Here is a 13,584-nt window from a genome sequence, read left to right as displayed (position 1 = left end):
TTAGATGTTTAAAAAGTTTTTTAAGGTTTAACAAGTCAACTTAAGCAAATGTAAATAATATTTTTTACTATAACAATTTATATTAAAATTTGACTTATTTAAATTTTAAGTCTCTCTATAAAGTAGGATATTTTTAATTAGATTTTATTAAAAAAAATCTATTGAATATTCAAAATATTTATAATTTTTTATTTGGGGTGCTTGTTGTTTAATTTTTTGTTAAATGAATAACATGATTATTATTTTGTATGTAAGTGATATTGTTATTAATTTAATTGTTATAAGAATAAATAAACTTATAAAATTGTTATAAGAAGGTGTTATTACAAAATATTGTTGTAAATAAATAATTTATTATGGTATATTACTTACATAAATATATATAAATAAATATCAGAATACTTCTTTCTATTATTTATAAATTTGATGCACTATACTTTCCAACTAAACTGATATTCCAATTCGTGCTTATCATGTACGTTATAATTTATTAAAAAAAAATAAGCACAAATACATTGAGAACCAATACACATATTACATAATAAGTTGTAATTCCTAGTAGACTCATTTATATTAAAAAAACTCACTAATGTTTTAAAAATTATATTGTAAGATAGATTACAATGAAATGAAGGTTGTGTATTCTTCCATGATATAAGTGAGATGGAGTAGAGATTTCAACTCACTATATAGATTTTTTATTTAGTAAATATTATTTTGTAAATAAACAATTAATCACGGTAAAATCCATGTATTAATTTAAGGTAAAAAAAATAGCATCTCTTATAAAACAAAAGAAAAAGTCAAATTTTGAATGCAATACAAATTATAAAAGATTAAATTGAAATTAGTTTCGAAATAAAAAAACAGAAATGATTTAAATAAAAATGTAATTATTTTAATGGGACCGAATCTATAATTTTTGTTTTTGCAGAGAGATGATTGTAAAATGAGGAAGAATGTGCTTTAGAATGTCAAAAGAAATAATAGAAAACACGGCTTAGACAAAATTAAAAAGAAAAAAAAAACTGAAAAGAAAAAAGTCATCAGTTTCGTTGTCTAGTGTTCTTCTTTGGTTTCAACCTCAATCTACTCAATTTGATTTCTATTTTTGGCTTTACCCTATTCGATCTCCTCTTCTGCTGTTGCATAGAAAATCATACTCTCCATCCAGGTACCACTCGCCAGCTCTTGTTACGCTGCCCAGATTTTAGGGTTCTTCCAGATTTTTGCTCTTTTTCATCTTTCCACTTTTTTATTTCTAAGATCACTCTGCTGTCATTCATGTCATGAACAACCACTTCGTTCCTATTCATTTGATTCCTAGTTTATACCAAAACCATGATATTCTATTAATTTGATTTGTGGAAACAATCTCTTGATTTAGACGTAGTGTTAGTTTTTCTTTTGCTTAAGTTAACTACATCAGTTTGTGTTTCTTCTGTATGGTTGGAAGCTACAATTTGCATTAATTATAGGTAAATTCAAAGATGGAGTTGCCTTTGTTGTTGAAGATTATAAATTCTTTTGTGGGTATGTTTTGGTTTCAGAGTTGTTTTTTCAGGTGGCTTAATTTACAATTTCTGATGCTGAGGAAATAACAAGACTTGAAACTTTTCTTCACCGATAAAGATGCTGGAAGGTGGAGCAAAATTCCCTGGAATAATAGACCTCAACAAACACAATGATGACTACTATGATTTCTCTAAGGGATTTTACCATAAGCTTGAGGAGGGCACGGATATGTTAATTGACAGCACTGGGAGCTTGCGAACAAGTAACGGTGGAGGTTCTGTTGCAATGTCCATCGATAATGGCAGTGTTGGCTCCAATGATTCCCATACTCGTATATTGAACCACCAAGGGTTGCGGAGACGTGCCAATGATAATTACTCCATTGCACACAGTGTCAATCATCGAGGAAGAGTCACACATGCTTTGAGTGATGATGCTTTGGCTCAAGCACTAATGGACAGTAGTTCTCCAACTGAAGGGCTTGACAATTTTGATGAGTGGACAATTGATTTGAGGAATCTTAGTATGGGTGAGGCTTTTGCTCAAGGGGCTTTTGGGAAACTCTACAGAGGCACTTACAATAATGAAGATGTTGCTATCAAAATCTTGGAGAGGCCTGAAAATGATTCAGCTAAGGCTCAGTTGATGGAACAACAGTTTCAGCAGGAGGTGATGATGCTGGCTACACTAAATCATCCTAACATAGTTCGTTTTATTGGTGCATGCCATAAGCCTATGGTATGGTGTATTGTTACAGAATATGCCAAAGGGGGTTCAGTTCGACAATTTTTAATGAAGCGACAAAACCGATCAGTGCCCCTCAAATTGGCTGTTAAACAAGCTTTGGATGTTGCACGGGGGATGGCATATGTTCATGGCCTTGGGTTGATCCACAGGGACTTGAAATCTGATAATCTTTTGATTTTTGGTGACAAATCAATTAAAATTGCTGATTTTGGAGTTGCGCGGATTGAGGTGCTAACTGAAGGAATGACACCTGAGACTGGAACGTACCGTTGGATGGCTCCGTAAGATTCTTTTGTTTCCTTTCTTCTTTTGTTACCCATATATATACCTGTGGCTGATATGAACTGCTTTTTTTGAATTGCTCATGTATAATTGGTTTCACTGTTTTATATCTTTTTAATTAAAAATATACATGTTGACATGTACTTAAAACTGATGTTTTATGATCTGCTGCAGGGAGATGATCCAGCATAGGCCTTACACACAAAAGGTGGATGTATATAGCTTTGGGATTGTTTTATGGGAGCTCATCACTGGAATGCTTCCATTTCAGAACATGACCGCAGTACAGGCAGCATTTGCAGTTGTGACAAAAAACGTTCGCCCAATCATACCCAATGACTGCTTACCTGTTCTCCGTGAGATCATGACAAGATGCTGGGATCCCAACCCTGATGTTAGGCCACCGTTTACTGAAATTGTAGGAATGCTTGAGAACGCAGAGACTGAGATCTTGACAACTGTTCGGAAGGCCCGATTTAGGTGTTGCATGACACAACCAATGACTGCTGACTGATTCTGGGAAAACAAATGAGAGTCGAAGGGAACATGGGACTCAGGTAGTTAAAGGTGACTATGTAATAACTGTGTGTGTGCGCTTAATTTCTTAAGAAGAAAAAGTATTAACTAGAGACCTGTCAATTGTTTGGTTCGTATTTACTGTGTGTTTTTAGTTTTAAGAGGATTGTGTATGTAATACTTGCATGCACTACAGTTATGTATAGCTGAGAAAGCAAAATGGAATGAGATAATAGATGAAAACTTTGCTCTGTGTAACTGGTTACAGTACAAACAAATTAAGCTTTGTTTGTTGTGGTTTATTTACTGGGAAGAGATTTAGGGTGAAGGGATTTAGGATATTTCTTTTGTTTGTTTAGAAGAGAATTAATAAGGATTTAAGATAAAAATGTGGGTTCCACAAAATTTAATTTCCTTGCTTTCATACCCATGATTTTAAACAGAAATGAAGAATTTCATCTTTTTTTTCATGTCACTTGTATTTTCATACATGCATATTTCACAATTTTAGTCATGTGGGCAGTGACTGGTTTATGTTAGTCAACAATGTCCAGTTTAATTTATATAAAATAAATTAGATCATAAAACTAATTTTATTTGAAACATAAAACAATCAAATATGTATAATTATTATATATATTTTATTAGATTTTCAATCAAAATTATGTTTTTAATATAAAAATATATATTTGACTTAAATTGAATATATTTTTTCACTTTTATATAATAAAAAACGATAATAAATCACCTTGTGTAATTTTTTATTTCATCGATCCAAAAAATATTATTTTTTACTAAAAAATTACTTAGTAATATTATTCCTATTTCATTCCTCTCCAGTTCATTTTTGCTTGTTATTTACACTCCCTTCTTATTATAAACACTTCCCTTATTTCTTTTATTTCAAATTCTATATTATGTCTTCTTCTTTTCGAAACACCTTCAATGTTATTTCTTCTTCTTTTTTTTCCTTGGAAAGCTTCAGTTAAAAATACCTCTTCTCAATTTTGTGCTGTAAGCCTAAGCGATTGAAGTGTTACTTATTGATGAAGCATTTTTGTTAAGTGTCCTAAAAAAAAAATTTAAGAAGAAAAAGTATAAGTATTCAAGAAAATACTTTTTGAAACATGTAACTGTTTTCTAAACATTATAAAAATTACTTTTAAAAACATTTTTTTAATCTTCATTCTTTAGAAAATATTTTCCAAGTGTTGGAAAAGCAAATATGTTTTGGGAGAAGTACATTTGGAAATTTAAAAGGAAAAAATGTTCGAAAAAGTACTTTTCATAACATTTCTTCATATTTGGGAATGTAAATCTTGGAAAATATTTTTTTATAACATTTTAAAAAACACTCTTTCTATTTTTTATATTTTAGAAAGTACTTTTTGGAATAGTAAGATACAAAACTAAAATATACTTTGGAATTTGAGAAGAGTGTTGCACATTATTATTTTAGAACACTCTTTACAATCCCAAATATACTTTTTGAAAATAATTTAACTATTATTGTTTTACCATATTATAGTATGAAGAAGGAAGTTAAATATAAAGACAATAATTTACTGAGCATAATCAATTTTAGATAAGTAAATCATTCTTTATTAAGAATAAAGAGCGTGTTATTTTCTTCTCTTTTGTGGGTGGTGATTGATACCTATTTAGATTTGGTTGTTAAAAAGAAACCTATTTAGATTTGAATGTTAAAAGGTAATGTCACTCATAAATCTATCTAGATTTGGTTGTTAAGAGGAAATGCCACTCATAAGCCTATTTGAATTTGTTTGTTAAGAGGCCACTCATAAACCTATTTAGATTTGGTTGATAATAAGAATTGTTACTAATAAACCTATTTAGATTTTTTATTGACTTTCTAGAAGTGTCAAAAAAAGCTTTTAAGCGAGTAAGCACAACTTACTTAGATGAGTGATATTGTGATAATTGAGTTAAATTATATATTAATTTTTTGTTAAAATTTGTAAGAAGAATTATTATTTAGTCGATAGAAGTAGTTACTCGAGGTATTTGTACACACTTTCAAGAAATTAAAGAATTGTGTTTAATTTTTACTAAATCTTTGGTTACAAGTTAATAAAAATAATGTGATATTTTTTTTGGTAAAAAAAATATTTTATCTTAAGAAAGTTGGATTCTCACATTCTATACGAATATTTTCATGAAATTTTTTTAAACGACCATTATCAGAAAAACATTAGTTGCTCATAAGGTTGTATTTTTAAATGTAAACTAAACATGAAAAAGAAAATCAAGTGGATGATAAACCAAAAGGTTTTCTTTATTATTTTTTTAATTTAAAATTTAAAATGAATTATTTATTATCATAGATTTGTTGGTCTCCTCTTAAAAGGCATTAATAAATTACTCCAACTGCTCAGAAGGCTTCTTTCATCAAAACAGAGTCCCTGTTTTTTTTTTTTTGTCTCGTGTTTCCTATGCCTTGTTAAATCACTGCTTCTTCTCATCAACCAATAAATGCTAGGTTCTAATAATTTAAAACCAGAATTGTAACTTTAACTAATTTGCAATCTTATAAATTTACAAGATTATTAACTCATAATTATGTGATAAACATGTCAACAATTAATAATAATAATTGATTTAAAATTTTAAAATAATAAACGAAAAAACTAAAATACTAAAGAATTCAATTTAAAATCTCCTTCTATTATTAAATTTTAAAAAGATTCACTTAACACTAAAAAAAACAGTATTTAAAAGATATATAATCTATATTTACATTATAATGATAATAACAAATGCTATCATTATTATCTTATTATTATTATTATTATTACTTTAATTACTATTAATATTATCACGAAATAGCAATTATTACGATAGTATTATAATAATAATAATATATTATTATTATGATTATTATGAATATGTTATTAAATCTTTAACAAAGTATTTTTATTGAAAGTATTTACAAATTTAATATTCACATAATGTTTATTTTTTATTTTTTAAATGTTTTAATCTCAATAATATATCATTTTTAATTTTAATTCAGTGATTCTCATTAATGGGTCACATATATTTTTTAAAGTAAATAAGTGTCCCCGCTATATCTTCTCACTTTTATAAATTTTCTGTTTACAGGGTTTGATCATAGTTTTCAATAATTATTACTCTAATTCTCAAGGAGATATACAAATAAATTTAGTGAAGGATATTTTTATTTGTTCAATTAATAACTAACAATCTTTTGCTCCACCTTTTTACTACACACCTGCCAACTGTTGTCCTCTCTCACCTTTTCTTTCACTTCATAATATCCCCTTTTTCTTATTCTAACTATCACAACATCCCTTTATTGCAAACCTCCACTGCCCCTCATTTCTAGTTTGTAGCTTCATTATAGAAAGTCATAATATTCAATAATAGTTCTTCCTAATTTTTCTGCTCCATAAATTTCTAAAGTTTCTTTGATACTTCTTCCTAATTTTACTCCTCCATAAATTTCTAAAGTTTCTTTACCTCTTCATCAATTATTATTATCATTTATATGTCAACTAGAGATAAAGACATTTCATAATATATAAGTGGGTTCAAATATTATTTTATAAATCAATTTTTATAAAATTAATTAGGTTTAAAGTCCGCTTTTTAATATATTATTAGAGTCATTCGTAGTATATTTTAGTGCGAGTTTGTTGAGCTTATCTGGTCATTTAGTGTCGGATCGCTCTCAAACCACTCATAAATATATAGTTCCACACACAAGTTGACCGTCTCAACGTGTAAAAAAGTGTGTTAAAGATCTCACTTTAACTAGAAATAAAGAGATTTTATAGTAACTAATAAAGTGTTTGCTGAAGAAGATGTTGACTCATATGGTCTCTATACCGTTGCTACCTTGTGGCTTAACCTCTTTCACTTGCAAAATATTGTTTTTCTGTCAATTTCTGTCAAAATAATAACAATATTCAATTTATTTTGCATGCTAGACTAGTTCATCCTAATGTTTATGTAATGAAAATAATTTTTCAAGAATGTAATATTGTTTTTTCAATAAGAAAAATGTTTCTTTTTTTTAAAGTATGTTGTATTGGCAAAGTTCACATAATTCTTCTTTTTTTTTTGTCTCAAACTGTTTACAATTATCATCTTAAACTTCTTTAGGTTGAATTATGAGACCTTGTTCAATATGATTTTAAACCCAACAAATATGATCTTTCTATTTTGTTTATCAATATCAAATTAATATTGTTTATTTGTTAGTCTATGTTGATGATATAATAATAATAGCAAGTAGTTTTTTCACTTTTATTTAAACGATTATCAATCAAAATTTAATTCTGTCTTCTGTCTTATGCAGTTAGTTGACCTTGATTATTTTTTTAGGAATAAATGTTTCACGTTTTAAAATGATTCCTTTATTTTAATCCAAAACAAATATATTTGAGATCTTTTACATTGATCTAATATGTTGGAAGCTAAGTCCATTTGTTCTCACATGGTCGAATTCAAAAGTATGAAAAGAAGGTTTTATTCCTTCCTAATAAAACTATGTATAGTTTATTGTAGGTGTTCTTCAATATACTATTTCGACTCTCAGAATCTCACTAAACTACTATGAAACAGATTGTTTGATATCTTAAAAGAAGACTTTTACATGGTCTTCATCTTATTCCTCTATCTTTGGTCTCTCCCACAAGCTTTCTGTGATGCAAATTACGCTACAGAACCTGTTGGGGAACATAGATCCATCTTTGGTGCCGTCATTATTCTTTAATAAAATCTGATTTAGTTGTAATGGTAAGGTGTATTGTTTGGAATTGTATGAATTGAAAGTGTTAAAGAAGTAGGCATATGATACATGCATATACAGCTAAATTAGAAGGCATATATTATATTGGGAACAAGAGGACAGTTAGTTAATAAATTGCTAGAACTGGAAATTTCCACCTGTCTTATCATTATTGATAAGGCTAGTTTTGAAGTGTGTGAAAAGCAAGAGTTGTGATGATATATAAGTGCATGTAGTTTCTGGTTTGGGAGGTGGGAATAGGAAAAGAATTGGTAAGATGTGGAAGTTGAAGATAGGAGAAGGAGGAAAAGGAGTGATATCGGTGAATAACAATGTGGGGCGTCAACATTGGGTGTTTGATCCAAACGCAGGAAGTGTTGAAGAACGAGAAGAGGTTGAAAGGCTACGACACCAATTCACACTAAACCGATTTTCCATCAAACAAAGCGCAGATCTCTTCCTCAGAATGCAGGTATCGTATCGTATCCTGCTTTTACAGCAGAGAAGAAAAAACCACTTCACGCCTGAGCAAATACAAAGACTCGTACAGTTCTTAGAAAGATCCACATCAAATCATAACATCGATAAAACAAAATTCAAAGTGTAACAATTAATTTAATATCATGAAATAGTTGTTATATCTTTATATCTAACTATCAAAAGTATGTTTGGAATTCGTTGAATTTACGTTCCAAAGAAAGTAGATTTATAATTGTTGTTTGTAAATTGAAAGGCATGCAAAAAAAAGTAATATTGATAGTGTGGAATTATGAGTTTTGAGTAATATGCAGCTGAGAAAAGAGAACGAGTGTGGGGTGATTCCAGCAGCAGTGAAAGTGAGAGATGGAGAAAATGTTACGACGGAAGCAGTGATTACAACAATCAGAAGAGCAGTGAGTTTTTATTCATCCATTCAAGGCAGTGACGGGCACTGGCCGGCAGAATCAGCTGGGCCTTTGTTTTTCCTTCAACCGTTGGTGATGGCATTATACATCACAGGTTCCCTTGATGCTGTTTTAGGTCCTGAACACAAGAAGGAAATAATCCGATATCTGTATAACCATCAGGTATATTAATTCATCACCTTCTGCATTTTTTTTAGCCTGAATAACATCCATCTCTGATTGCCTTTCAGAATGAAGATGGGGGTTGGGGATTCCATATAGAGGGTCATAGTACGATGTTTGGATCAGCGCTGAGCTACATTGCCTTGAGGATACTTGGTGAAGGGGTTGAAGATGGCATGGAGCAGGCAATGTACAGAGGAAGAAAGTGGATCCTGGACCATGGTGGTTTAGTGGGTATTCCCTCATGGGGAAAGTTCTGGGTCACGGTAATCAATGGATGAATAATGTATTCATTGATTTTCACATTTGAGTGGAGTCACTCACGTAATATTGTTTTTGTGTATAGGTTCTGGGTGTCTATGAATGGTCTGGCTGTAATCCACTTCCACCGGAGTTTTGGCTTCTGCCCAAAGCCTTCCCCATTCATCCAGGTTAGTCACTGAGACATGCATAATTTACAATGGAAGTGTGAAGAAAAGTTGTATGAGTTAGATAATTGTAAAATGATTAATTAAACATGCAGGGAAAATGTTGAGCTACTGTCGCTTGGTTTACATGCCCATGTCATACTTATATGGGAAGAGGTTCGTAGGTCCCATCACTGCCTTAATCAGATCACTGAGAGAAGAACTCTATAATGAGCCTTATGAAGCAATCAACTGGAATAAAGCCCGGAACACTGTTGCTAAGGTCAATAAAAATCATATTATTGTTGTTATTTACTGAGATAAGAACTAAGATTTTAAGTTTCATAATAAAATTTTATATATAAAAAAAAAAAGTAACTAAAAGTACGCAAGTGTATGAATGATATTTAGGAGGACCTGTACTATCCACATCCTGTGATCCAAGACATGTTATGGGGATTTCTTCATCATGTGGGAGAGCGTTTGGTGAATTGGTGGCCCTTTTCTATGGTGAGAGAGAAGGCATTAGAAATAGCAATTGAGCATGTACGTTACGAGGATGAGAACAGTAGATACCTTTGCATTGGAAGTGTAGAGAAGGTAAATTAATTATTACAAATAATTGATTAATTAATTACTTGCTTAGGTTCCTTAATGGAAATTAAGTACAGGTGTTGTGCTTGATTGCGCGTTGGGTTGAGGACCCTAACTCAGAGGCATACAAACTTCATTTAGCCCGAATCCCTGATTACTTCTGGCTCGCAGAAGACGGCTTGAAAATCCAGGTACCATTATCCTTTTTTCTGTGCTTCTGTTCATACTTTTCATTCAAAATAATGTTTTTTTTAATATCACTTTCTCTAAACTTCGGAAACAGCACTTAAATAAAAACAAAGATTTTTTTAAAAAGAAAATTCCTACAAAAAGAAACAGAGTATTTGTTATTGTTTTTAATACATGTGATAATTAAGGGTGCTCAATACAAAACTATTTTCAAGAGACAGGAAGAGTAGTTGAAAGATTGAGGAATCTTTTGTTCAATTTGTGTTGATTGAATATATATTTTATTGTGTTATATATAACAAGGAGTATTAATTTAGTTAGTGGTGTGCTTGTAACATATCGTTAATATGCATACTTTATTAATTTAGTGTTTTGACTCTTCTCTAAAATCTAAATCAAATGGCTTCATAGTAAATATGATAGTTATTAAAATCAGAGGATATTGCTGGTTTGATTAATTGGTCAAAACTGTCTCAATTAGTTAATTCTAAAAAATTGAAGGACATAATAATCGGTATAACAATTACTATTTATTTTTATTAATTTTTATTTTTTTTAAATAAATAAAATCACACATTTAATAAAAATTACAAATAAGTGTGTGTAAGTTATTTTCATAAAACATTAATGCACTCTTTTATATTATTAACTAACAATCTGTCTATAAACATCACTTTCTATTTTCATAAAAGTGAGACTCTTTTAAGTGAAACTTCTTAATTTCCTTAAAATTAATTATTTTATTTGTCAAAGTAATGCGTTTCTATTCTTCTAAATTACCCACATTTTGTATCTACAACTGCGTTTTTCCTTGCACGCTCCTTTCACCGTTAACAAATGTTAAAAGAAAGTGGAAGATTTTTTAAAAAACATTTGACTATTTTAATGTTATCAAATATTTATATTCTTATGACCACTGGGTGGATGAAGAAGTGAATATTCTAAATGAGTGAAGCTGTTGAAGAATGTAACTGAATTTAGCACTGCAGAGTTTTGGGAGCCAAATGTGGGATGCTGCATTTGCTATTCAAGCAATACTTAGTTGTGATGTGAGTGAAGAGTATTGGCCTACACTTCGGAAAGCGCACGAGTTCGTGAAGGCTTCACAGGTAGTAACTTGAGGAGTGATGATACATTGATAATCATGCACAAGATTAGAATTGGAAAGAACAACAACTTTGTAGTAGAATGAAACAATTTTGAAGTAACATTTTCCTTTATTTAAAGGTTGCTGAAAACCCATCTGGTGACTTCAAAGCAATGTACAGACACATATCCAAAGGAAGCTGGACATTCTCAATGCATGATCAAGGTTGGCAAGTCTCCGACTGCACAGGAGAAGGACTCAAGGCAAGATTCATCAAAATCAATCCCTTAGACATCAACATCAACATCAACATAACATACTTTCTTTCTTTCTTATCTTATCATACATATATATATTTGTATATGCACAGGCTGCACTGCTTCTGTCAGAAATGCCAGCTGATCTAGTTGGGGAAAAAATGGATACACAGCGATTTTTTGATGCTGTTAATGTCATCCTCTCTCTACAGAGCAGTAATGGCGGTTTCCCTGCTTGGGAACCTCAAAGAGCCTATCGTTGGTTAGAGGTAAGAAAATACAGTAATCAATGCCAGATTTTGCCTTTAACTAAGTCACGACTTGCATCTTATGTTAACTGTGGTGCAGAAATTCAATCCAACTGAATTCTTTGAAGACACTCTCATTGAGATGGAGTAAGATTACAATATGTGACAATGAATTCCTAAACAAACCTGATGGTGCTTTGCACTTACTAATTAACTTACTATGTTCCCTGATGTGTAATAGGTATGTGGAATGCACTGGATCAGCAGTGCAAGGCCTGGCTCTCTTCAGAAAGCTATACCCAAAGCACAGAAGAAAGGAAATAGATAGCTGTATTTCCAAAGCAATCCATTTCCTTGAAAACAAGCAAAATCCTGATGGCTCATGGTATTGCATATTACGTTGTGTTGTGTTGTGTGTGTACTTAATTTGTGTCTTCAACTCTGGTAATCTAGTGATGCACTTGAACTGAACAGGTACGGTTGTTGGGGTATTTGCTACACGTATGGTACTTGGTTTGGTGTAGAGGGACTAAGAGCCTCTGGAAGGAACTACCATAACAGTCCTTCCCTACGCAAGGCTTGTCAATTTTTGTTGTCAAAGCAGCTTCCTAATGGTGGATGGGGAGAGAGTTATTTGTCCAGCCAAAACAAGGTCATCATCCATTTAGCTTTCATTGTGTATGCCCACATAATAAAATAAACTAGTTGGAGTATAATTAAGAATTATACATTTTCTCTGTCATTTAGGTTTATACAAACCTAGAAGGCAACCGTGCAAACTTAGTTCAAACTTCGTGGGCTCTATTGTCCCTTATCCGTGCAGGACAGGTTAGTAATAAAGTGTTACTAGATTTTTATAGCGTATGTTAGTGTGCTGATTGTGAATGTTTTTCTGAAAAAACAGGCAGAGATAGATCCCACACCCATACACCGTGGAATAAAGTTACTTATCAATTCACAAATGGAAGATGGAGATTTCCCACAGCAGGTAAATTGATTTCAGCATTTCATACACAGAAAAAGAAACAGATCATAAGATGTAATAATCGATCATGAATGTGTATTATTTTGTATTTTGACAGGAGATCACAGGAGTGTTCATGAGGAACTGTACCCTGAACTACTCATCTTATCGAAACATCTTTCCCATATGGGCTTTGGGAGAGTATCGTCGCCAAGTATTGTATGGTATGGTTAAGGCTGAGGACCCAAAACCTTAACTTTCCTTGCATCAATTTGAGTGCTTTCCAATTACTTTGTTTCTGCACTACATATCATTCAACTCCTACATGTGTAATATAGTTTACAATTTATATTTCAACTGTTTGGGTGCAGCATATAAAATAAATCGGTGAAACTGTGATTGTGATATTCAATTAGTCTTTTCTGGACAACCTTCTAGGTAACACTAACCATACTTTACAACAATACTAAATTTCAAGTTAATTTCCTTCTCAGTACACAAATGCATTCATCTCTTTCAGCTTGATTACCACTTTAGATCAAGACATTATAATATATTAATCCCTGGGGCATAATCCACAAGAAGCAACTGTTCTTGATTTAAAAAATTATCAAAAAATATGTTGGAGTTTTGTAATTTTAGTGGAAGGAATATGCTCGACTGTATCCATATTCATCCCATAGCATTGATTGAGTTTGAATTAGAAGACTAATTCTTTCTTCAAGATCATAAAAATCAATGACAATCTTGCTAAAATCTCCTGTCAATAACTTTTAACTAGTGTTCAGAAAATGAGAGGAGAATAACAAATTTCAGGTTAAATTTTATTGTTTTGGGATTCATTTAAAACGTAGGAGGAAAATAGTTCACATAGACCCTCCAAAACTAACTTCAACATTATTTCCGTGTCCTCTTGGATTGAGGATTTTAAGGGATG

At 31.2% G+C, this 13,584-nt stretch overlaps 2 protein-coding genes across 3 annotated transcripts; both read left to right on the top strand.

Annotated features, from left to right (window-relative positions):
- The first annotated feature begins 944 nt into the window (after window positions 1-944).
- Window positions 945-3,362, top strand: LOC137838208 (serine/threonine-protein kinase STY13). 2 transcript variants are annotated; one of them, XM_068647464.2, is made up of 3 exons: window positions 945-1,174; window positions 1,551-2,543; window positions 2,719-3,362. In XM_068647464.2, exons 2-3 carry the CDS (start codon window positions 1,633-1,635, stop codon window positions 3,056-3,058), a joined length of 1,251 nt encoding a protein of 416 aa, XP_068503565.1. In that variant the 5' UTR covers window positions 945-1,174; window positions 1,551-1,632; the 3' UTR covers window positions 3,059-3,362. The 2 variants fall into 2 exon arrangements, with proteins under 2 accessions (XP_068503565.1, XP_068503566.1); XM_068647465.2 differs by having other exon boundaries at window positions 977-1,174; window positions 1,565-2,543.
- A 4,231-nt stretch (window positions 3,363-7,593) lies between these two features.
- Window positions 7,594-13,059, top strand: LOC137838207 (lupeol synthase). The gene is made up of 16 exons (XM_068647463.2): window positions 7,594-8,306; window positions 8,626-8,901; window positions 8,970-9,167; window positions 9,248-9,332; window positions 9,425-9,591; window positions 9,720-9,908; window positions 9,980-10,093; window positions 11,081-11,200; window positions 11,319-11,441; window positions 11,549-11,704; window positions 11,784-11,830; window positions 11,925-12,068; window positions 12,158-12,335; window positions 12,431-12,511; window positions 12,588-12,671; window positions 12,766-13,059. Exons 1-16 carry the CDS (start codon window positions 8,112-8,114, stop codon window positions 12,901-12,903), a joined length of 2,295 nt encoding a protein of 764 aa, XP_068503564.1. The 5' UTR covers window positions 7,594-8,111; the 3' UTR covers window positions 12,904-13,059.
- Window positions 13,060-13,584: the final 525 nt, after the last annotated feature.

This window comes from Phaseolus vulgaris, chromosome 4, assembly GCF_051622355.1.
Source record: "Phaseolus vulgaris cultivar YP4 chromosome 4, ASM5162235v1, whole genome shotgun sequence".
Taxonomy (NCBI): domain Eukaryota; kingdom Viridiplantae; phylum Streptophyta; class Magnoliopsida; order Fabales; family Fabaceae; genus Phaseolus; species Phaseolus vulgaris.
Note: the sequence above shows the minus strand (reverse complement) of the source record. Positions and strands in the feature narration are given on the sequence as shown.